Here is a 21,276-nt window from a genome sequence, read left to right on the forward strand (position 1 = left end):
ACCAGACCCCACTCCCCCCCGGCCCGCCCCGCCCCGAGCCAGGGAGAGAGAGAACCCTGGAGTCCCAGCTCCCAGCCCCCAGCTCTCACCACTGGCCAAACACCCTTTCCCGCATTACCAAAGACATGAGCAATGGCTTATCCCTCAAGCCGGGGCCAGGCGCTGATGCTGGGATGTGGGGGCGGAACTGGGAGCTGCGGCAGTGCCGGGAGCCCTGTGCTGGGCGAGACTTTTGCGCTGGACCCCGGGTGCCAGGAGGAGACAGCCCGTCCCCGCCCCCCCAGATCCTGGGAGCATCAGCAAGAAGCTCTCCCCCAGGCCCAGCTATGTACAGAGGCAGTGCTGTGTCAGGGGAAGCTGGCGGAAAAGCTCTGAAATTCCAGCTCCCCTGGCAGCGAGGGAGGGAAGGACTCGGGTCCCGGGCCATCCCCAGGCAGGTCAGAACCACTCGGGGGTCGGGGGCAGGCAGTGCTCGGCGCAGCATGCTGGGATGCTCCAGGGACCTGGAGGAGCGCGCCACGGGCCGTCCTGGGGGCAGGGTGCTGGGCCGCGGACGCGCTGCGGGGTGGCTGAGGCTCTGAGCTGGCCTCGTTTGGAAGGAGGGGTGGGGGTCACCGTGCCCCACTCTGGAGCCACCAGCTGCTTCCCACAGCAGCGAAGGGCCCCTGGGTGCCACGTGCGGGTGGAGAGGCCAGCTGGCCCGGGGGTGAAGGAGGGCCAGGCCGACATGGCGGAGAGACGGAGGGCCAGCTGGCTCAGAGGGGGCCGGGAGCCTCCGTTGCCCGGCCTGGCTTGGCACAGGCTGCCAGATGGGTGACTCAGGTGTGAGCTCAGCTCCCACCAGGTGCCCTTCGTGGCTCCCACACACGGGGGCCAGGCCCTGCGGGCCAGGGGTGGGGGGTGTCAGCCCGCAGGGACAGACACATTGCTCACTCACCTTTCTAACCAGGCGAATTAACAACCACCAATGCTCAGCCCTAGATCAGTTCCTGGAGGACAGGTCCATCAATGGCTCCTCGCCAGGATGGGCAGGGGTGGGGTCCCTAGCCTCTGTCTGCCAGAGCTGGGAATGGGCGTGTCACGGGGTCCTGGGGCGATGCTCGGGAACTGATCCCCAGGAAGCCAGGCAGGACTCTGGGGAAGTCTCCTCTCGGGGAGCAGCCTGTCTGCAGGACACACAGCTCACCCGGCTTCCCCCTTCCTGGGTCTGACCTCGGAGCATTCAGCCTCCTCTGCCCCTCCGTGCGCTTCCCACAGCGAGTCCGCCCAGGAGGGGTCCTGGGGAAGCCAGAGGGTCCTGCACCCCAACTCCGCAGTCAGACGGGACTCTCAGCCAGCCAGTAACACAGAAGGTTTCTTAGACGACAGGAACATGGTCTAACACAGAGCTTGTAGGTGCAGAGAACAGGACCCCTCAGCCGGGTCCATTTTGGGAGGCAGTGAGCCAGACAACCACGTCTGCCCTTCACTCCTCATCCCCGGCCAGCCCCAAACTGAAACTCCCTCCAGCCCCTCCTCCTCTGGGCTTTCCCCTTTCCCGGGCCAGGAGGTCACCTGATTCCTTTGTTTTCCAACCCTTTAGCTCTCACCTTGCAGGGGGGGAAGGGCCCAGGCCATCAGTCGCCAGGAAACAGGGTGTCGGCCATTCTCTGTGTCCAGACCCCTGCACACACCTGCCCTCTAGGGCTCTGCAATTATCATACACCCTTATCCCACCCTCTAGACACTTAAAAACTGCCTAGGGGAAACTGAGGCACCCCCACTCTATTCAGAGGAAACATTAAGAACAGTCCCACTTCGTCACAGGGCGACAGAGGATGGATCGCTCCATGGTTACCTGCTCTGGTCATTCCAGCAGGGGCCCCTGGGATTGGCCACCAGGCTGGATGGACCTTTGATCTGACCTGATCTGGCCGTTCTTATGTTCTTCCCCAGTGCATTCTCAAGGATGATCCCAAAGCACTTTGCGAACATCAGTGAATGAACGGTGCCAGTAGCATCATTCCCATTGTACATGTGGGGAAACTGAGGCACAGAGCAACTAAACTACTTGCCCAAGATCACACAGCCAGGGATAGGACCCACGAGCCTGACTACCCGCCCCTCCCCCATGCCCAGAGGCCGCTCTGCAGGCATCCTGCTTCAGCTTCCCCTCTTCAGGGCACCTTAAATCAATAGCTCCACCTGGGGCTCTTCTGTGGCCAATCATACCCCTCCCTGGTATTTATTAACTGATAATACGCAGAGTCCCCAAACAAACCCTCGATGCCACATTCATCTCCAGCAGCCTGTGGGCACCCCAGGGCTCTGTCTCATCCCAGCCTGTCCCTATGGAGCTGTTGCTCCAATCCAGCCAGAGTCCTGTCCAGCCAGAACCCCCCACGCTGCCAGGGGTCCAAGCTTGCTCAGGAGAGGGCTCCATACTGTCCCCGTGCTGGGCCCTCAGCTGAGCCCCAGGCACCAATGCCGATGCCCAGATGCACCCCTGCTCTTCCAGCCTCAGGCCCCATCAAGAGGCTGCTAATGAGGCACAGATGGGCTGGAGAAGCTGCGTTTTAAAGAGCCCAGTTCACTCTGTGACACCCCATGTGCCCTAACCACTAGATCCCGCTCCCCTCCCAGAGCTGGGGAGAGAACCCAGGAGCCCTGTGTCACGGCGGGTGGGGGAATCCGGGCCCTGCACCCCTCTTCCTGGGATTCACCGTGACTCTCAGCCAGCCAGTAAAACAGAAGGTTTATTGGACAATAGGAACACAGTCTAAACCAGAGCTTGTGGGTACAACCAGGACCCCTCAGTCAAGTCCTTCTGGGGGGCAAGGAGCTTAGACCCCAGCCTTGGGGTTCCCTGCATTCCAGCACCAAACTGAGACCAAACCCCCTCCAGCAGGCTCTCTCCTCTGGCCTTTGTCCAGTTTCTGGGGCAGAGGTGTTACCTGCCCCTCCCCGGCTCAGGTGACAGGCTCTCAGGTCTCCCATCCCCAGTGAAACCCCCCTGCCACATTCCCAGGTCAACGCTCCCCCCCCTCCCTGCTGCATCATATCCTGGCTTCCAGACTCCCTGTTCTAACCACTAGATTCCGCTCCCCTCCCAGACCTGGGGAGAGAACCCAGGAGTCCTGGCTCCCAGCCCCCCTGTTCTAACCACTAGATCCCGCTCACCTCCCAGAGCTGGGGATAGAACCCAGGAGTCCTGGATCCCAGCCCCCCTGCTCTAACCACTGGACCCCACTCCCTCAGGTGGGAGGAGAGTCTCTTTCTAGGAGCTGCAGAGCAGGGCTGCCAGGTGGCTGACATGATTGGCTGCCAGGTGGATGCCAGAGTTTCTGTCAGGGAGGGGGCCAATCCTGGTAGCTGAGACACACAGATTTGGAGGTGGGGGAGGGTCGGTCTCACCCCTAGCCATGCACCTCCCACTGGGACGCTCCACCCCCCCACCTCCCCATGCATTCTGTTGCCAGTCCTGGGGATTTGCTCTCCCCTGACTGGAGTCAAGGGGAGTCCCCCTACTCCCAGCTGCCCGGAGTCTCTCTCCCTCACTCCTCTCCTGGAAACCCAAGACGCCTCCTGTCCCTAGGGCTGCTCGCTGGCATCTCTGCACATCCATTAGTGGCAGGGCTGGCCAGGCCCGCGGGCTCCCTGCTCTCTTATTTATGAGTCTGCTTCACAAGAGCTAAATGGAAAGATGCCCCCCCCCACGCTGCTTGACACCCCCGCCTGGGAGGCTGCTTTGTCTCACAACTGGGTCAATGCAGCAGGAGTGCTGAGAAGGACCCAGCCCTTGGGCTGGGCCGGGCAGGCGGGGCTGGGGAAGGAAAGCTGGGGGGTTTGCTCTGGATGTGGGGGACAGCGTGGGGAGCGGGGCCAGGGGGATGGAGGCAGTGGCTCGAACAATCCTGGAGCAAGGAGGCAAATCAGGCTGGTGCTGGCTCTGGGGTGGGGCATGTCCCTGGCATCGCTGGCCCCAGAGCCAGCTGAACGGGCAGGGGCAGTTCTGGGCAGCCAGAGGCTTGGGGAGTGAGGCCAGGCCACCAGGGCTAACGGGACAGGTCCCAAAGGGACTGGGGCAGCTTGGAGGGCCACGAGGACACAGGGATTTGGGTTTGATGGGAAAGGCTCCCCCAGCATCACAGCACCCCCAGGCGTCGCACTGGGAGGGGAGGAGCCCCCCCCAGCTCCACCCCCGGCAGCATTGGGGGTCCCTGGGAACGTCTCCCAGCCCAGCTTAGCAGGTGGAACTGACGTGTCTGGGGGCTGAGCACGGGGCGTCGCTGGGCGCCCTGCGGGGGGAATAGACAGTGCAGGATGGGGCATTGCTGGCTAGGGCTCTGCATGGGTGTGGTCCCCTAGCCATTGGGCTGTTCCCCGCTCCAAGCAAGGCCTGGCTGGGAGCTCACCTGGGACCGACCTAGATCTCGGCTTGGCTGAGGCTGTCTCTGCATGGCAGGCTCCTGGCAGCATCTCGGAGAGGTCCCTGGCTGGGCTAGGGGACCGTCTCTCTTCTCGATGGGGGCCAGGGGACAGCAGTTCTACCCCACCACCCAGGGCCCCTGGGGGAGACCAGACCGGAGGCTTTGTCTTGGCCCCACCCTTGCAGACCATGGGGGTCTAGGGGCTGGGTGCTCCCCTGCCCCTTGTGCGGTCCCCTGACCAGGCCCTGCAGCTGCCCAGGGCCTCTGACCTTTGTGATCCCAGAGCACACCTGGGGAGGGGTTAGTGACAGGGTTTGGGAGCAACCCAGTGGGGTGGGGGGAACCTGGGCTACTCAGCTGGGAAAGGAGGGAGGCTCCAGCGGCTGGGACGGGGGGAGCGGGAGGTAGAACAGGGGTGCAGGGGGCATGGAGCATGTACTCCGGCTTCCAGCTGCGTGGCAGTGGGGTGGGTGAATCAGTGCACGCCTTGCGCCATCCCTGTCTCGGGGCTCAGCTGATTGCGGGCACAGGCCCTGGAGCAGGGGGAGCCCCAGAGCCCCTGGCCCCCCTGGGGAGCGAGCCTCTGCTCTGACTCTCTCGGTCCTTGAGCTAACATTGTGCCAGGCTGGGCCGCCTGAGGAGAGCCGAGTGGCTGGGCCCAGACTGGGGTGAGGAGGGAGCCACGGCCTTTGTGACGGCCGCGCCCCCTCCCCCACGACGCCCCTGCCCCCTCCCGCGCCCCCTCCCCCACAATGCCACCACTACATCCCAGGCCCCTGCCCCATGGCACACCCGCACCCCACTCTCATGCGATGCCCCCGCCCCAGGCCCCTGCCCCGTCCCACGCGTCGCCCCCGCCCCATGGCACCCTCGCACCCCACCCTCATGCGATGCCCCCGCCCCAGGCCCAGGCCCCTGCCCTGCCCCACGCGTCGCCCCCGCCCCATGGCACCCTCGCATCCCACCCTCATGCGATGCCCCCGCCCTGTCCCACACGACGCCCCCGCCCCGTCCCATGCGACGTCCCCGCCCCATGGCACCCTCGCACCCCACCCTCATGCGATGCCCCCGCCCCAGGCCCCCGCCCCGTCCCACACGACGCCCCGCCCCGTGGCACCCTCGCATCCCACCCTCATGCGACGCCCCCGCCCCGTCCCACAAGAGTCCCCGAGCTCAGGGCTGCTCATGCACCATTCCACAAGACGCTTGTGCACCATCCCGAGAGAAGCTCGTGCACTGGCCGGGGAGCCGTCCCGTGGGAGCCCGTGGGCTGGGCTTCCTGCCTGTGTCCTGCGAGAGCCTGGAGCGGGGCTGGGCTGCTGAGCCAGGCGCCGGGTGAGGAGGCGGCCGGTGCGTCTCCTCCTGGGAAGCAGCTGCCTTGCATGTCTCTCTCCAATTCCAGCGTCTTCCTGCTCCACGAGGTAACGGGGGTCCCAGCGCGCGCGGGCCCAGGCAGCGTCCGGGTCGGCACCCTCGCCGTGCCACGCCGCGTGTCTGTCGAGCAGGGCTGGGGGTGGAGGCTGCACCGTCGGCTGGGGGCAGGAGGAGGGAGTTGGACTGACCCTGAAAGAGGGTTCGGGCTGCAGACTCAGCTGCTCGAGGCTTGGGCCGCCCCCCCCGCCCCTGGCAGGAGGCTACTGGGAGCCGGGCGGTGAGGGCCGAGGGGCTGGAGTTCGGGCACAGCATGGAGGTACGTGGGAGAGCTGGCTGCGGCAGCAGCCAGGCCGACAGGACCAGCAGGGCAGGGGCCAGAGAAAGCAGCCGAGGGGCTGGCTGGGACTGAGGGCTCAGCCCCACGCGGAAGGGGAGCCTTCGCCCTCCAGCCCCGCGCCAGGCCCCTGGGCGCTCACCCCCTCATGCTTCCCACTGCACCAACTCCCCCAGGGGCTGGGGTAGCCCAGAGCCCCCCTGCACGCACTGCCGCGTACAGCACCCCCTGCTGGGACAGGCAGGGACTAGAGTAACTGGGCGCACCCCCCTATAGCCAGGGCACCTGCCCCGCCCTCTGCAGCGCCCCCTGCTGGGACAGGCTGGGTGTGCACCCTTCCCACCCGGTGAAGCTTTTTGGGTGGTGGGGGTCTCTCTTGCCCCCTGGTTTACGGTGTGTGCGTGGGGGGAGCTTGTCTGCGGCTTCTCCCACAGCCAAGGAATATTTCGTCCCTATTAAATATGACTCAGCATCGGAACTGGGAGCAGGGTGAGCAGCCCCCTGGCTCTGAAGGGGGGAGGGCAAGAGATGAAATTGCCCCAGCCCCCCTCGGCGCCAGCCGCCCTGAGCAAACGGCCCCAGCGCCCCCCAGCCCTTTGGGGAGCAGGACACTGCTTCGCAAGCACCCCAGGGCCACGCACCAGCCTGGCAGGCAGACTGTCCCCATGGATAATGGGGTACAGGCCAGGGGGTTCGGGGTCACCCCACTGCAGCCAGGCGAGCACGGGGGGAGGCCTGGCTCCGGGGCAGGTTCGGGGCTGGGGCAGTGAGTTCCCTCCCATGGGGCAGGGAGATGCCCTTGTCCTGTCCTGCTGGGGGGGGGCGGTGGACCACGATGTACTGCCCTTCCCCCCCACAGTTAGTGTGAGCAGCTGGGGAGGGGAATCAGGGTGCGAGCTGCCGGACCCCCCCTTCGCTGGGCAGCAGAGCCCGCCCCCCAGGTGCTCCCCTCCCGGGGGGGGGGCCGCCCTCAGCCCCACCCAGCCGCTAATGGGGCGCCGGAGCCCCTCAGTGGCGGAGGGAGGGGCGGGGGAGGACGCGGCTGGGGGGGCAGGGGAGGGAGGAGGGAGCAGCGAGCGAGGGGTGGGGGGCGCGGAGCGGGCGCAGCCGGCGGAGGGGGGCGGCCACGCACCCGGGGAGCGGCCGGGCAGAGCCGAGCTGCGGGCGCAGGGAGCGGGGGGCTCGGCTCGGGGCGGGGGGCTCGGCTCGGGCTCGCTGGCCCCGTCTATGTCTTTTTCTGACTCCAGCGCAACCTTCCTGCTGAACGAGGTAACGTGTCCCCCCCCCGTGCCCCCGGGTCCCCCCCGCCCTTCTCCCCGGACCTCCCCCCCCGCCCTGTGCCCCCGGGTCCCCCCCGCCCTTCTCCCCGGACCTCCCCCCCCCGCCCTGCGCCCCCGGGTCCCTCCAGCCCTTCTCCTCAGACTGGGGGAACCGGGAGAGGGATGGGGGGGCAGGCGAATTGGGAGGGGGCTGTGGGGGACCAGGGGAAGCTGGGGGTGACAGACAATTGCTGCTGAGTGGGGGGTTGGGAGGGGAGACTTTTTGTGGTGGGGGGCAGGGTGGTGGAGCCCCCCGCATCTGGCTGGGGTTCAAGGTTCCTGCCCACCTTCCTCTCCCCGGCTGCCAGGGGTCACTTCTGGAGGGAGGGGGCACCTAGCTGGTGGGCCCAGACCCAGGAGTCTGGGGGGTGCAAGGAGTGCTGCATGGCGGGGGGGGTTCTCTCTCTTCTTCCACACCCCCTGCTTGCCCCCAGCGCCCAGGGGAGGTGCTGCTGTGGAGCTGTGTCCCCAGGGCTCACTGGGGGGGGGGGGGCAATGGGCAAATCCCAGCCACGGGAACGCTGGGCTGGGCTGGGCCAGCCCCATCCACTCCCCTCACCCCCAGCACAAGGGCAGCCTGCCTGGAAAGGCCGGAGGCCGTGGGGTGCCCCATGGCGGGGGCTGTGTGCGGTGCCAGGGTGGGGGGAAGGTCAGTGCAGGGCCCCGATGTTCTTTGTGCTGGGAGCTGGGTGGGGCCTGCCCAAGTGAGACCCACTGCTGGGTGTGTCACAGCCCCTCGCCCCCCGCTGCAGTGCCATGGAGGATGCCAGTCTGATGCAGCCCCCCCACTGGGGGCATGTGCCGCTCTCGTGGCCCCGGTTCGATCCCCCGGGTGCCGGCATCCTGGGTTGTGGGATACTGCAGGGCGGGGCTGGGCCGTGGGATTCCCGGTGCTTGTGCTTCCGGCTGGGTGGGTAAACAGGGTGTGGGCAAGGCCTAGGGCGTTTCTCTGGGGGTGGGGGGCTAATGGCGGTTCAGTGAGAAGTGCAGAGTGTTCTCCGGGATGGAAGCCCTCACCCCATCATTTCCACCTCTCTGGTTTTCCCCTCCGCCCCCTTCCCTTCCCCCGGCCTGTGCAGAAATCTGCTGCTGGCTCGGAAATGGTAATTACCTTTCCATTTCCACGGAGAGAGCGGCTCAGCGGCTGGGAGCCTGGATCCTGGGACTAGGTCTGTGCACAGGGGGACACGGATCCTGGCACTAGTGCACGGGGAGAACTGTGAATCTGTGCACAGAGGGACACGGATCCTGGCACTAGTGCACGGGGGGAACTGTGAATCTGTGCACAGAGGGACACGGATCCTGGCACTAGTGCATGGGGGGAACTGTGAATCTGTGCACAGAGGGACACGGATCCTGGCACTAGTGCACGGGGGGAACTGTGAATCTGTGCACAGAGGGACACGGATCCTGGCACTAGTGCACGGGGGGAACTGTGAATCTGTGCACAGAGGGACACGGATCCTGGCACTAGTGCATGGGGGGACTGTGAATCTGTGCACAGAGGGACACGGATCCTGGCACTAGTGCATGGGGGGAACTGTGAATCTGTGCACAGAGGGACACGGATCCTGGCACTAGTGCATGGGGGGACTGTGAATCTGTGCACAGAGGGACACGGATCCTGGCACTAGTGCACGGGGGGAACTGTGAATCTGTGCACAGAGGGACACGGATCCTGGCACTAGTGCACGGGGGGAACTGTAAATCTGTGCACAGAGGGACACGGATCCTGGCACTAGTGCACAGGGGGAACTGTAAATCTGTGCACAGAGGGACACGGATCCTGGCACTAGTGCACAGGGGGACTGTGAATCTGTGCACAGAGGGACACGGATCCTGGCACTCGTGCACGGGGGGAACTGTGAATCTGTGCACAGAGGGACACGGATCCTGGCACTAGTGCACAGGGGGAATGTGAATCTGTGCACAGAGGGACTGGGATCCTGGCACTAGTGCACGGGGGGAACTGTAAATCTGTGCACAGAGGGACACGGATCCTGGCACTAGTGCATGGGGGGAATGTGAATCTGTGCACAGAGGGACTGGGATCCTGGCACTAGTGCATGGGGGGACCGTGAATCTGTGCACAGAGGGACACGGATCCTGGCACTAGTGCATGGGGGGTCTTTGCACAGAAGCATGTCCTTACTCCCCCCCCCACATTATATGGGTCACCCCTGCCCCTGGAGCCCCTTCTCTTTGCCCTCCTCTCTGTAGCCACAGCGGTGAACCTGCAGCCTCTCCCTCCCCTGCCTGTCTCTCCTCCTTCCCTGGCACCAGCTCTTTGTTCCCCTTCAGCTGCTCTCTGCCTCTCGCTCCTCCCTGCCACGCCCCCTCCCTCCCTGCTCCTGCTGTCCCCCCCCCCCCCCGCTCCGCCACTACCAGCCCCATCAGGCAGGTGTAGCTGGGTCCCAGGACCTGCAGGCCCCCAGCCCCCCAAGCTGAGCCCTCCTGTCCCCAGCCCACAGGCAACTGCTGTTGTTTTGCCAGCCCGGCGGGAGCCAGAGCCCCTGGCTCCCCCCGCCCCGCCGAGCAGGGTGGGGCCAATACAGTTTGGGCCCGCCTGGGGGGTCCGTCCCACTCCTCCGCTCACTCCTGCTGCTCTCTGAGCCCCACACGCCCTGGGCTCCTCCATGTATGACGACTCCTGTATCCATGGCTTCGAGGACTCCGAGGTGGTGAGTGGGGGTGCCGGCTTTTTTGGGGGGGCTGGCAGGGAGCCCCTTCCCCGCAGGGCTGGGAGCGCAGGGGGTGCTGCTCTTGGTTGGGGACTCTGGGTTTCTGGCAGGCCTCCCCCCGCCCACCCTCCGGTTATTTATACAGCCCCATAGCCATGGTGGCATTTCCAGCCGCGCTCCCGTAAGGTGGCGAGATCGGGTGCGGGGGGCTGGTTGCTGAGCAACAGCTGGCACCCTGGGGGGGGGCTCAGAGTCCTGGATGGGCACCTATGTGTTGGCATGAGGTGGGGGTGCTGTGCTGGCAGGCGCGGGTGTTGCTGGTTACAGACCCTCCCCCCCGACATGGGGCAGGGGGTTTGTCTCTGCGCCTGGCAGGGGAGTGCCAGTTTTTTTTTGGGGGGGGGGGGCTGTAAGCCATTAGAGATGCTCTTGGCTTTGTCGGAATGTCGCGGGCAGGGACGCTGGGGGGGGCGCCTGGCATAGGGGGTGCGCTGTGCCCTGAGCTGGGGGGAATGTCGCTTTGTGCAGAGAGGGGCTGCACCGCGACCCCAGTTAGGTCATAGCTATGCAGAGCCCACGGCCGGCCTGAGCTGCAGGGTATGGGAGACCCCTGGCTGCGCCCGCCTGCAGAGGGCACCCTGGAGCCCACCCAGCCAGGCCATGGGGCTGCGCCCCCCTCGGGACAGAGCCACATGCCCTGCCCCCCGCAGCTAGACCCCGGGGCTGCAGCACAGGGCCAAGGAAGGGGGTTGGGGATCGGGATCCCAGCAGGGCAGGGGAAGGCCAGGGTGTGGTGGGGATGTGGCAGGCAGGGGCAGAGGGGCACTGGGCAAGAGGGGAGACGGGTGGGGGGGCTAATGGGGGTGCTGGGACAAGCTGTGCCCATGGCAGTCAGGCTGAGCCTGGCTCACGCAGCTGGGCAGGGGTGGCTGGAGTCGCTCCCGGGGAGGGGAAGCTGCTTTTCAGAAACAGAGCTGGGGACCTATAAATATTTCACTGCAGCTTCTGCTTTTGTTCTGGGGACGCAGCAGGAGCCATTCATTTAACCAGGCGGCTCCCGCCGAGGGGGTGGGGGGCAGAGTACGCCCCCACTTCCAGCTCAGCCCAGCACCCTCTGCACCTTCCCCTGCCTGGTGCACCCAGGGCACACCAGGGTTTATCCCCAGCAACGCTGCCTAGGCCAGGGGGTGGGAGGGGTTGGGCAGGGCTGGGAACTTGTGGGGTTCACGGGGGGAGCTCAGCACTGGGGTAACACAGGGCCAGGGGTTCACGAGGCATGGGGGGGGAGCTCCAGGGGACGGGGGGGGAAAGCTGGGGGGGCTGGATACTGTTGGGAAGTGGCAGGGCCAGGGAAGCCAGGGGCGCCGGGGGCATGGGGGAGGCCGGGCAGGGGGCAGGGCAGGGGGCTGTGGGGAGCGGGGCAGGCTGTCCCGCACTAGCCATGGCTGGTGAATGGGGCTGGAGTGACTCGGCAGCAGGTAGCTGGGTCGTGCTCGGTGCTGCCCGGGGGATCGGGTGCCCACCGCAGGCACATCTGCTTGGCTCTGAGGTGTGTGGGCTGGCGCCAGGGGGCCGGATAATCAGATGAAACAACAAACCCGCCCCCCTGTGAGGCTGCTGCTGCCCGGCATTTCCCAGGGTCTGCGGTGCCACAGGGAGCCCTGGGCACGGGCCGTGAGGAGCGTGGGTGACATGGGACCTGGCGGGTCCTCTGGGTCTGTGTCCCCAGCTTGCAAAGGGTTAAAGGTCACTGCAGGGTCAGTATTTCCGGGGGGGGGCACACTCAGCTGGGAAAGGAAGGGAAGGTGTCTCTGGCTGGCATGGGGGGGCCGCCCCACCTCTGGTCCCTCGTCTGACGCCCTGTCCTGCTCAGACCCTGCCCTCTGGCCCAGCAGGCTGTGAAAGATGGTGAGGTTCCCCCCCCCCAGTCATTATCCTCTCCCTGCCATGCAGAGCCAGAGAGTTCATAGTGCTCAGGCTCAGGGGCAGGGCTCCTGCACTGAATAATGGGGTTGACCAGCGGGGTAGAAATACATCGGGGCTGGAGTGAGTTTCACCCCACAGCCTCTCCCTGGGACCGGGGCGTTCACAGGGCTGCCTGGAGGAACTCAAACCCAAAATTGCAGAACTGCGAACGACGGTAACCGATCGCTGAAATCTGCCTCCGCCCCAGGCGAGGACTGGAGGGGAGCAAATCCAACGCTGACTTGTAAAAGGGGCTCCCGAGGGGATCCCGGCAATGACAAGCCAGTGAGTCGAACTTCAGTCCCAGGCAAACTGGTAGGAACGATCAGCCACAGAGATGGGGACGAGCCAACCCGGCTTGTGTCACGGGAAATCGCGCCTCACCGATCTATTACAATTCTTTGAGGGAGTCGACAAGCATGTGGACAAGAGGGATCCAGTCAGCTAGCGCATCTGGATTTTCAGACTGACTTTGACGAGGTCCCTCATTCAAAGGCTCTGAAGGAAACTACGTAGCTATGGGATGCGAGGGAAGGTCCTCTCCTGGGTCACTAACTGGTGGAAGGGTAGGAATAGGCCAGTGGGAACCCCAGGGGTCTGTACGGGGCCTAGGGCTGTTCAACACCTTCATTAATGATCTGGGGCAAGGGGTACACTGGGACGATGGTTAAGCCCAAAGCAGGCTGTGAAGAGCTACACAGGGACCGCCCAAAACGGGGTGACAGGGCAAGGAAATGGCCGCTGGAATTCGGTGCTGGGCCGCACAAAGTAACTCGCACTGGAAGAGAGAATCCCACTACACACAGTGACGGGGTCTAACGTCGCTGCAGAACGAGAGCTTGGAGTCACCTAAACTTCCGCTCAATGGGCAGGGCGGCAACCCCTGTCCCCCCAGGCCCCCGCCCCAGCCAGCCGGTACCTCTGGGATCTGCCGTCATGTTTGTTCATTCGCTCCCCCGCTCCCTGTAGGCCTGGCAGGCGGGGAGCGAGGGGAGCTGGCAGCCACAGCGGCTGTGTTTACCCCAGGCGGGTGCTGGCACGCCCTCCACTCGCTGGCATGGCCCTGCCGCTGACTTCACCCTCCCGGGGGGCGGGGAGAGCCTGGAGCCTGGGATTTGCTCCCTCTGCCATCTGGGGATGGAGCCCGGGCCAGGCGGGGAGGAGACGCCCAGCAGGGTGGGGAGGGGGGATAAGGGACCATTTCCCCGCCCTGCCCCGGGGCTGCACCGGGCCCAGGCTGCTCTCCGTGAGCAGGGCTGGGGGAGGGCAGGAGCCTGAGCTGGGGGGGGCACAGCAGGGCTGTCTGACGCCACCAGCTACTTTGTGCCTGCCGCCTCTTAAAGAGACACGCACGGCCCTGGGGTGGCTGGCCCGGGGCTCCCCCTACGCCACGCTCCCCATCCCCCAGTGCAGTCACACCAGCCCCACGTGGCTCCCCGCATCTCCCCTGCCTGGTGCAGAAAGTGACTTGTACCAGCGCAAGCCGCCTTTCACACTAGCTGCTCCACTGGGGGGGGGGGGCAGCTTCATGGTGTTATTTTTAATCACCTGAGGGGCTGTCAGCAGCACCCACTGCCCTGGGATATCCCAGGGTGGCTCCAGGGGAGTCAGGGCTCTCTGCGGGAGCACAGATCTGGGTGGACGCTGAGAGGTGGGGGAGGCGCCTGGGCGCAGGGCTATCGCCTCGCTGTGCCGGGGAGCTCCCTGTCCTGCCGCGATGGCACTCAGGCTCCCCTGCCCTGCAGGGCTCAGCCGATTCCTACACCAGCCGGCCGTCCCTGGACTCAGACGTGTCCCTGGAGGAGGAGCGCGAGACGGCCCAGAGCGAGGTGGAGAACCAGGCACAACACCAGCTGGAGAGGGCCAAGGTAGCCAGGCAGGGGCCAAGCCGGGGGCAGCCCTGGCTCTGCACGGGAGGGGCGCTGCTGGCTGTGCCGGACCACGAACCTGGGGCCCTCTAGGCTCTTCCTCACAGCCTGCTCCAGTAGCAGTCGAGGGTCTTGGACACACGCAGCTGGGCAGCTTTGCTGCCAGCCACTAGGGGGCAGCGGTGAACACACACAAACACGTGTGCACACGCTTAGCCAGATGACGGAGTATCACAGAGGTGAGGGTCCCGGAGTCCGGCCCCTCTCCTCTTGGCCCATCCAGCGTGGCATCCTCTCCTTCCCACTGCCCAGGGGCAGGCCAGGGGGCCATCTAGCCTGGCCTCCTGCAGTTGCCCTTGCCTGGGGGTCAGAGGGAAGCGGGATCCCTCGTGGCCCTGGGGCCATGGTGTGATGCTGGCCGGCTCCTGGACGCAGATGGCACGGTGTGTGTGTGGGGGGGCATGGACACCCAGCTGCCCAGTACTGACCCCCGCCCCTCTGCTCTCCCCCAGCACAAGCCGGTAGCGTTTGCCGTACGCACAAATGTCAGCTACTGCGGAGCCCTGGATGAGGAGTGTCCCGTGCAGGGCTCCGCCATCAACTTCGAAGCCAAAGACTTCCTGCACATCAAGGAGGTGAGTATGGAGTTGGGCTAGAGGGGGAGGGGCTGGGAGCCAGGACGCCTGGGTTCTGATGCTGGCTTTGCCACCAGCTCCCTCAGGGCTGGGCCCAGGGCCAGCTACTATGTCCCAGGGCAGGGGGCTTGGTCTTGCCCCCGCTCCCCCGTAACAGCTCCTGCGGGTGTCTCCCCCAGAAATACAGCAATGACTGGTGGATTGGGCGGCTAGTGAAGGAGGGGGGGGACGTCGCTTTCATCCCCAGTCCCCAGCGGCTGGAGGCCATACGGCTGAAGCAGGAGCAGAAAGCCAGGTAAAGGGGCCAGCGGGGGGGATTCTATGGGCCTTTCCCCCTCCCCGGCAGCCTGGCCCCCTCTAGCCACCAGCAGAACGGCCACCCTGCACCGTCAGCCCCACAGCCCAGAGCTCTGCTGTTGAGCTAAAGGGCAGCTCCCTTAGCCGGCAGCAGTAGCAGGCTGTTACCCTGTGTCGGGACTAGCCGTGGGGGCGGGCATGGCACACGGTGCTCACTGTGTGGGCATATTACACACACAGCTCCCGGTGGATACCCCTCTTCTGGGGCTTTACCCCCCTCTTGGGGCTTTACCCCCTCCCCCTCCCGGGGCTTCCCCTCTACTCACTGTGGCTTCTCCCCAGGAGATCTGGCAACGCCTCCGGCCTCGGGGACCCCAGCAAGCGGCGATCGCCTCCCCCATCCTTAGGTAACGGCTGCAGCGCAGGCCGGTGGGCAGGTCCCATGCACAGCCCCTGCCCCTCAGCACAATCTCCCAACCCCCTCCCTTCCCACTCAGCTCCAGCTCCCCCACCTCTGCACACAGCCCACCCCCCAGCCTGCCCTCCCCCCTCACGGACTCACTACCCAGCTCCAAGTGGGAGGTGGGGGGGGACATAGGCCAGGCTGGAGGGGCCCTACGGGCTGATCCCTCCTCCCCTGTGAACTCACCCCTGGGGCGGCCGAGGGGCCAGCGCCAGGAGCCCAACCCTGCCAGCTGCCACGCCCCCTAGATCCCCTCTAGGGCGAGGCGCTGGCTTCACCCGCGCTGTGGCCCTGCCCTGGTTGCACCCTGGGCAGCCCCCGCCAGTGGGGATCACGGGCTGGGTCCTGCAGGGATAGGTGCGAAGTGGGGAGTTGCCATTCAGCTCACCGAGGGAGAGGGCTGAACACAAAGCTGGCCAGGCGAGCTAGTGACCCTGGGGGAACCGTGCTCAGGATTGCGGCCTGACCCCCTGCAGTCAGGGGGATTCCGGGTTGACCCCGCTGTCCCCACACTCAGTCTCCCCCAGCCCCTCGCTCTCTGCGGCTCCCACTTTGCTTTCACCAACCCTGTTTCTTCTTTCCTTTCCAAAAAGCTAAACAGAAGCAAAAGCAGGTGAGTGGTCAGGGCAGGTTTTGCCTGGTTGCCAGCAGCGGGCGCTCTGCACACGCCCTGCAGGCTCAGAGCGGGTGCTGACGTGGGGGACGCCTGAAATGAATGCAGCCACTTCTGGGGCAGAGCACGCCAGAGGGGAAGGAGAGATCCCTATGCTCAACTCAGGCCGCAGGGTGGGGTTAGGGAGGCCCAGCCTCAGTGGCCTATGGGGGCGCGGATTTGGCCAGGACACCTGGGTTCTCTGGGGCTCTTTGATGAACACCAGCCGGTTGGTTCTAAGGCCCCTCCAAAACTGGCCATCCAGTGTCCCTCTGTCTTTGCCTCCGGGCCTGTTTCCCCCTGCCCCGAGGGGCCCTCACCTGCCCCCAACCCCTCTCTCTCGCAGGTGGAGCACATCCCGCCCTACGACGTGGTTCCCTCCATGAGACCCGTGGTGCTGGTGGGCCCCTCCCTGAAAGGATATGAGGTAGGAGGGGCGTGGGTGGAGCCTCACCGGGGATTCCCCAGCAATGGCCCCGCCCCCGGCCCAGCAGGTGCTGGAAAGGGCAGGGGTTGTCTGGCAAAGGGGAACATGGGCTGAGAACTGGGTGAGATTGGGGGGCCCCCGCAGGGGAACCAGGAGCCCCATTGTTTGGGGGGAGCCCTGCTGCTCAGGAAAGGGGAGATGCCCCATCGCTGGGGGGAGGCAGAAGGAAGGAGAGGAGCCCCCATTGCCTGGGGGCGGGCAGGGCCCAGGCAATAAGCTGCGGGGACCCCTCTGACCGCGCCGAGGACTCCATGCGGCAAGGAGACCTCCCAGGCACCCCCCTTACGCCGTGCTCAGCTCCTGGCACAGCGCCCCTGCTCCCAAAGCCCAGGCCCCGCCATTCAGCTAAGGGAGAGTCCCTGCCCGCTGTCAGCAGGAGAGGCGCTTTGACACACAGCGGAGCAGTTCAGACCCCGTCCAGCAGTGTCGCTCCCGGACACGCCTGGATGCACACACAGGCCCAGTGGCTCTGTCCTTCTCTGCACCTGCCCTCGGCTGGGCTCGTCCCTCCGCACCCTCCCCGGAGCCTTGCTGCCCACCATTGCTGGCCCACGTGACCGCGGCGAGCAGATGGCACGGCCGCGGCACCCTGGCACAGCCGCCATCTCCCTCCCGTCCCAGCCGGCACATCCGTCCCTGGTGCCATCTGCTGCCCGGCCGTGCCCGTGCGGGAGGAAGGACTGGCACGGGACTTGCCCTGCGCTGACCTCCAGCCCCCGGGGAGGGGCACGACCCCTCTATGGGCTGGAGCACCAGGCTGGTGTAGGGAACCCGCTGTACCCCTGGGTCTGGCTGACCGTGCTGGGTCTTTCTGCCCCCCAGGTGACGGACATGATGCAGAAAGCGCTCTTCGACTTCCTCAAGCACAGGTTCGATGGCAGGTGAGCTCCCCCCACACCCCCCCCGTCTGAGGTGTCCGTCCCCCTACCCCCAAGCCATGGGGGCTCGACTCCCCCTCGGGGCAGCCCTGAGCCCAGCTGGCCCTGGGGGGGGTGTGGGCCAGAGCTGCCCTGGCCCCCAGGGGACGGCCCTGCCCTGCCTGTCACCCTCTCCCCCTCGTCAGGATCTCCATCACCCGCGTCACCGCCGACCTGTCCCTCGCCAAGCGCTCCGTCCTCAACAACCCGGGCAAGCGCGCCATCATCGAGCGCTCTGCCACCCGCTCCAGCATCGGTGAGTCGGGCCGCGGGCAGGGGGCTGTGGGCAGAGCTGGGGTAGCCACCCCCCACACACACACCTGGGGGGCTGGCGGAGAGGCAGCAGCCTGCCCCAGGGGCCCCCAGCCAGGTCAGACTGGAGGCTTCCAGACACAACCCCCCGGCTCCCTGAGCGAAGGACACGGCTCACCCCCACCTCCGTCGGACGCCCCGGGACCCGGCGTCTGGGGGGGCAGAGATTGGCTACGGGCTGCTTGGGCCAGGACAGGCCCATCTGGGACCCAGAGCTCAAAACCCCACCCCAGCTGCGCCACACGGCTCCCCTATGCTGTGGGGGGCCAAGCTGGGGCAGCAGGAGGCACCCCAGGGAGGGGGCGGGGAGCCGCCGGCAAGGCAGAGGGAGGCGGGAGGGAAGGGTGCTAGCTTGGCAGGGCTGGGGGGGTTCACACTCTCTCCCCCCACCCCCCAGCCGAGGTGCAGAGCGAGATCGAGCGCATCTTCGAGCTGGCCAAGGCCCTGCAGCTGGTGGTGCTGGACGCCGACACCATCAACCACCCGGCCCAGCTGGCCAAGACTTCGCTGGCCCCCATTGTGGTCTACGTCAAGGTGTCCTCGCCCAAGGTGAGTGGGGGTGGGGGAGCCCCTAGGGGCCGGGCTGCACCATTAGGGCCATGCTGGGTTTGGGGGGGGCCCTACTGAGCCCCTGCAGCACAGCACAGCAGCCCCCCCCAGCCTTTCTTTAGTAACCTCCCATCCATGCCTGAAGGGGGGGCTCCCCAGGGGGAGCGGGGGGCTCTGCCTGGCCCAGGGGATGGTGACAGTCCCACTCTCCCCGGCAGGTGCTGCAGCGGCTGATCAAATCCCGGGGCAAGTCGCAGGTGAAGCACCTCAATGTGCAGATGATGGCAGCGGACAAGCTGATGCAGTGCCCGCCGGTGAGTGCAGGGCTGGAAGTGGGACCCCCCCGCCCCCCCCCCACTCACAGCCCTGGCTGTGCCGTGCAGCCAGGTTGAGCCTGGTGTTCCCATGCAGGGCCCCAGGGCACGGCGGCTGCCAGCCAGCCTGCCCCCTGAGCAGGCCCTTTCCTGACCCCCAGGAGCTCTTCGACGTGATCCTGGACGAGAACCAGCTGGAGGATGCCTGTGAGCACCTGGCCGAGTACCTGGAGGTATACTGGGGAGCCACACACCACCCGCGGGGCAGCCAGCCCCTCCTCACGCCGCCCGCCGCCATCCCGGGCCTGCAGGTACCAGGGCTCTGGGTTGGCACCGGCCCAGGGATCACACACAGGCTCTGCCCAGAGCCCGGCCCGCAGCACCCTGCCTCCAGCCAGCCTCCCCTGGCTCTGGCACCCCCGTCCCTGTCCTCAGGCGGGGGCCACGTCCCTTCCTGCCAGCTGCTGCCCCACATCCCAGAGGTGGCTGTACCTTGTTGAGCGAGGGACAACGGCACAGCCCCCCTCCCAGAGCTCTCTGCCTGTGGCTAAGGGGGCCGGGACAGTGCTGGGTGCAGTCCACCTGGCCCCCTAGAACACCTTGCCATGCTGCACCCCCCTCTGCACTGCTCCCTGAAACTCAGGACCCCCAGGGGCTGACAGGGCTCCCACTGCCCCCCCAAGGTGAGACAAGCCCTCCCCACCCAAGCTGTTTGGCAGGGGGAGCCCCGCAACAGCCTGGAGCCCCCTGCACTCTGAAAGGGGGCCGTGACCTTGCGTCTCTGCCCCCCAGAACCAGCAGCTGCTGGGGGAGCGGGGTGGCGAGCACTCCCCCCGAGAGCACGGCCCCCTGATGCACTCGGACGAGGCGAGCGAGACCTCCCGCAAGCCCTGGGTGGCCACCTCGCCGCGCAGCTCCCAGCACCTGGAGGACGAGTACCCGGATGCCTACCGGCACCACAGCGACCTGCACAGCGCCAATGGGCACGACTCACAGGACCGGCTCCTGCAGCGCGAGGCCGAGCAGAACCACAACGCCAGGCCCTGGCAACGCACCAGACCCTGGGCCAAGGACAGCTACTGACGGGCACTGCCCTGGGCTCACCCACCGGCTGCACTGGGCTCAGCGAGCCGCGGCCCCGCCCCACCCCTCCCCACTGTCAGACCAGCCCCCTGAGCCCACGGAGCCTGGCCTCCTGGCCCCAGCACTGGCTGACCTGCCCCGGTCTGCCCCCAAACACAGCCCCCCTTGCCCGGCATGCAGCCCCGCAGGTAGCTGGTGTACCCACCTGACCTACTGGGGGAAGGAAAAGCCATCTGTCCTCAGGCCCCCGGCTAGGCACTGCTCAGACAATCTCCCTGGAGGGAAACCCCACGGACCCCTGCCAGGGCGCTGTTCCCATCCTGTCCAGCTGTGAAAGGAGAGGGCTGGGAGCCAGGCACCTGGGTTCTATGCCCTGGCTGAGCCTGGGCCAGTCAGGCCCCTGCTTCAGGCCTCAGTTTCCCTGGCTGAAGCTGTGGAGCTGGCAGCGCTTGCTCCAAGCCCCTGCGGCCCCCTTGCCCTCTGCCACGAGGCTGGGCTCCCTGGAGCAGGGCCTGGCAGTCCAGCAAACACGGCACAATTTGCTAAGTGCAAAACCCGCAGGGGAGGATGAACAGCCTGGACCCTGCCCCCCTCCCCTCTTTCAGTGGGGCTCAACCCTGATTCCCCCTCAGCCTGCCCCCCACATCCACCGGGCTTGGCCCCACCGCCCGCACCCCGTAACCACTAGCACCCAGCCACGGCCCAGAGAAGCCTGTACATACTGCACTCCGTCGCCCTCCGCTGGATGGACTGGGAACGGTGTGCCTGAGGGGGGCACAGGTGCTACCCGCTAGCGGCAGAGGGAGATTCCCCCCGGCTGGGGCCGTGGGGGCTGTGCTGCGGGGGCAGCTGAGGCGAGCCCGTGGGGGGCCGGGAAGCATGGAGCCGCCACGGGTTTGTTACAGCTTGTGTGGAGGAAGCACTTACTGCCCTGACACCTGGAGCCTGTTTAACAAAGAAGCGTTTGCAGTTTAGAGATGGTGTTTGTGTGTCTGTCAGCTGGGGCCGGACGTCAGAACCACCCCGCCTGCGCTCACCAAGGGGGTGGGGGACAAGGGGCCGGGGGCTGGAACCCCCGGCCTGTGCTCACCAGGGGGCCGGACGTCAGAACCACCCCGCCTGCGCTCACCAAGGGGGTGGGGGACAAGGGGCCGGGGGCCGGAACCCCCGGCCTGTGCTCACCAGGGGGCCGGGGGCCAGAACCCCCGGCCTGTGCTCACCAAGGGGGTGGGGGACAAGGGGCCGGAACCCCCTGCCTGCGCTCACCAAGGGGGTGGGGGACAAGGGGCCAGAACCCCCGGCCTGTGCTCACCAAGCAGGGGGCAGGGGAATGGGACAAGGGGCCAGGTGCCAGAACCCCCCAGCCGGTTACTCACTGAGGGGGAACAAGGACTGTCTCCAACCCCCCCCATGCGGGGTAAAGCTCTTTGCAGGTGGCCCTGGCAGCACAAGGGATCCCACTAAAGCACCCAGCAGCCCCCACTTCTACGGGCTCTGTGGGTCGGGGCCAGGGCTGGCCTGTCATTCCCCCTGGGGGCTTGGGGGGCTGGAGGGCAAGGCGGGGGTCCCGGCCGGCAGAGGTGGAGAACCAGCGTGGGAGCTGGTTGAGACCAGCCC

General features: G+C 66.4%; 1 protein-coding gene across 4 annotated transcripts; it reads left to right on the forward strand.

The window, feature by feature from the left end:
- Positions 1-311: 311 nt before the first annotated feature.
- On the forward strand, positions 312-20,633 carry CACNB3 (calcium voltage-gated channel auxiliary subunit beta 3). Of its 4 annotated transcripts, none has more exons than XM_048831559.2 (13): positions 312-437; positions 13,828-13,950; positions 14,463-14,585; positions 14,765-14,880; positions 15,225-15,289; positions 15,939-15,958; positions 16,344-16,424; positions 17,307-17,365; positions 17,548-17,657; positions 18,111-18,262; positions 18,481-18,576; positions 18,738-18,887; positions 19,369-20,633. In XM_048831559.2, exons 1-13 carry the CDS (start codon positions 327-329, stop codon positions 19,657-19,659), a joined length of 1,497 nt encoding a protein of 498 aa, XP_048687516.2. In that variant the 5' UTR covers positions 312-326; the 3' UTR covers positions 19,660-20,633. The 4 variants fall into 4 exon arrangements, with proteins under 4 accessions (XP_048687516.2, XP_048687519.1, XP_048687518.1 ...); XM_048831562.2 differs by lacking the exon at positions 312-437 and adding an exon at positions 5,777-5,830; XM_048831561.2 differs by lacking the exon at positions 312-437 and adding an exon at positions 7,241-7,386.
- The last annotated feature ends 643 nt before the right edge of the window (positions 20,634-21,276 follow it).

This window comes from Caretta caretta, chromosome 20 (genome assembly GCF_965140235.1).
Source record: "Caretta caretta isolate rCarCar2 chromosome 20, rCarCar1.hap1, whole genome shotgun sequence".
NCBI classification, from domain to species: domain Eukaryota; kingdom Metazoa; phylum Chordata; order Testudines; family Cheloniidae; genus Caretta; species Caretta caretta.

What these genes read in the sequence shown, in the direction of transcription:
- CACNB3 (XM_048831559.2), top strand. Translation starts at nt 327, where the DNA reads ATGTACAGAGGCAGTGCTGTGTCAGGGGAAGCTGGCGGAAAAGCTCTG. An exon ending in ACTTCCTGCACATCAAGGAG is followed by an intron (nt 14,586 to 14,764) that starts GTGAGTATGGAG and finishes TGTCTCCCCCAG; the next exon opens with AAATACAGCAATGACTGGTG. An exon ending in AAGCAGGAGCAGAAAGCCAG is followed by an intron (nt 14,881 to 15,224) that starts GTAAAGGGGCCA and finishes GCTTCTCCCCAG; the next exon opens with GAGATCTGGCAACGCCTCCG.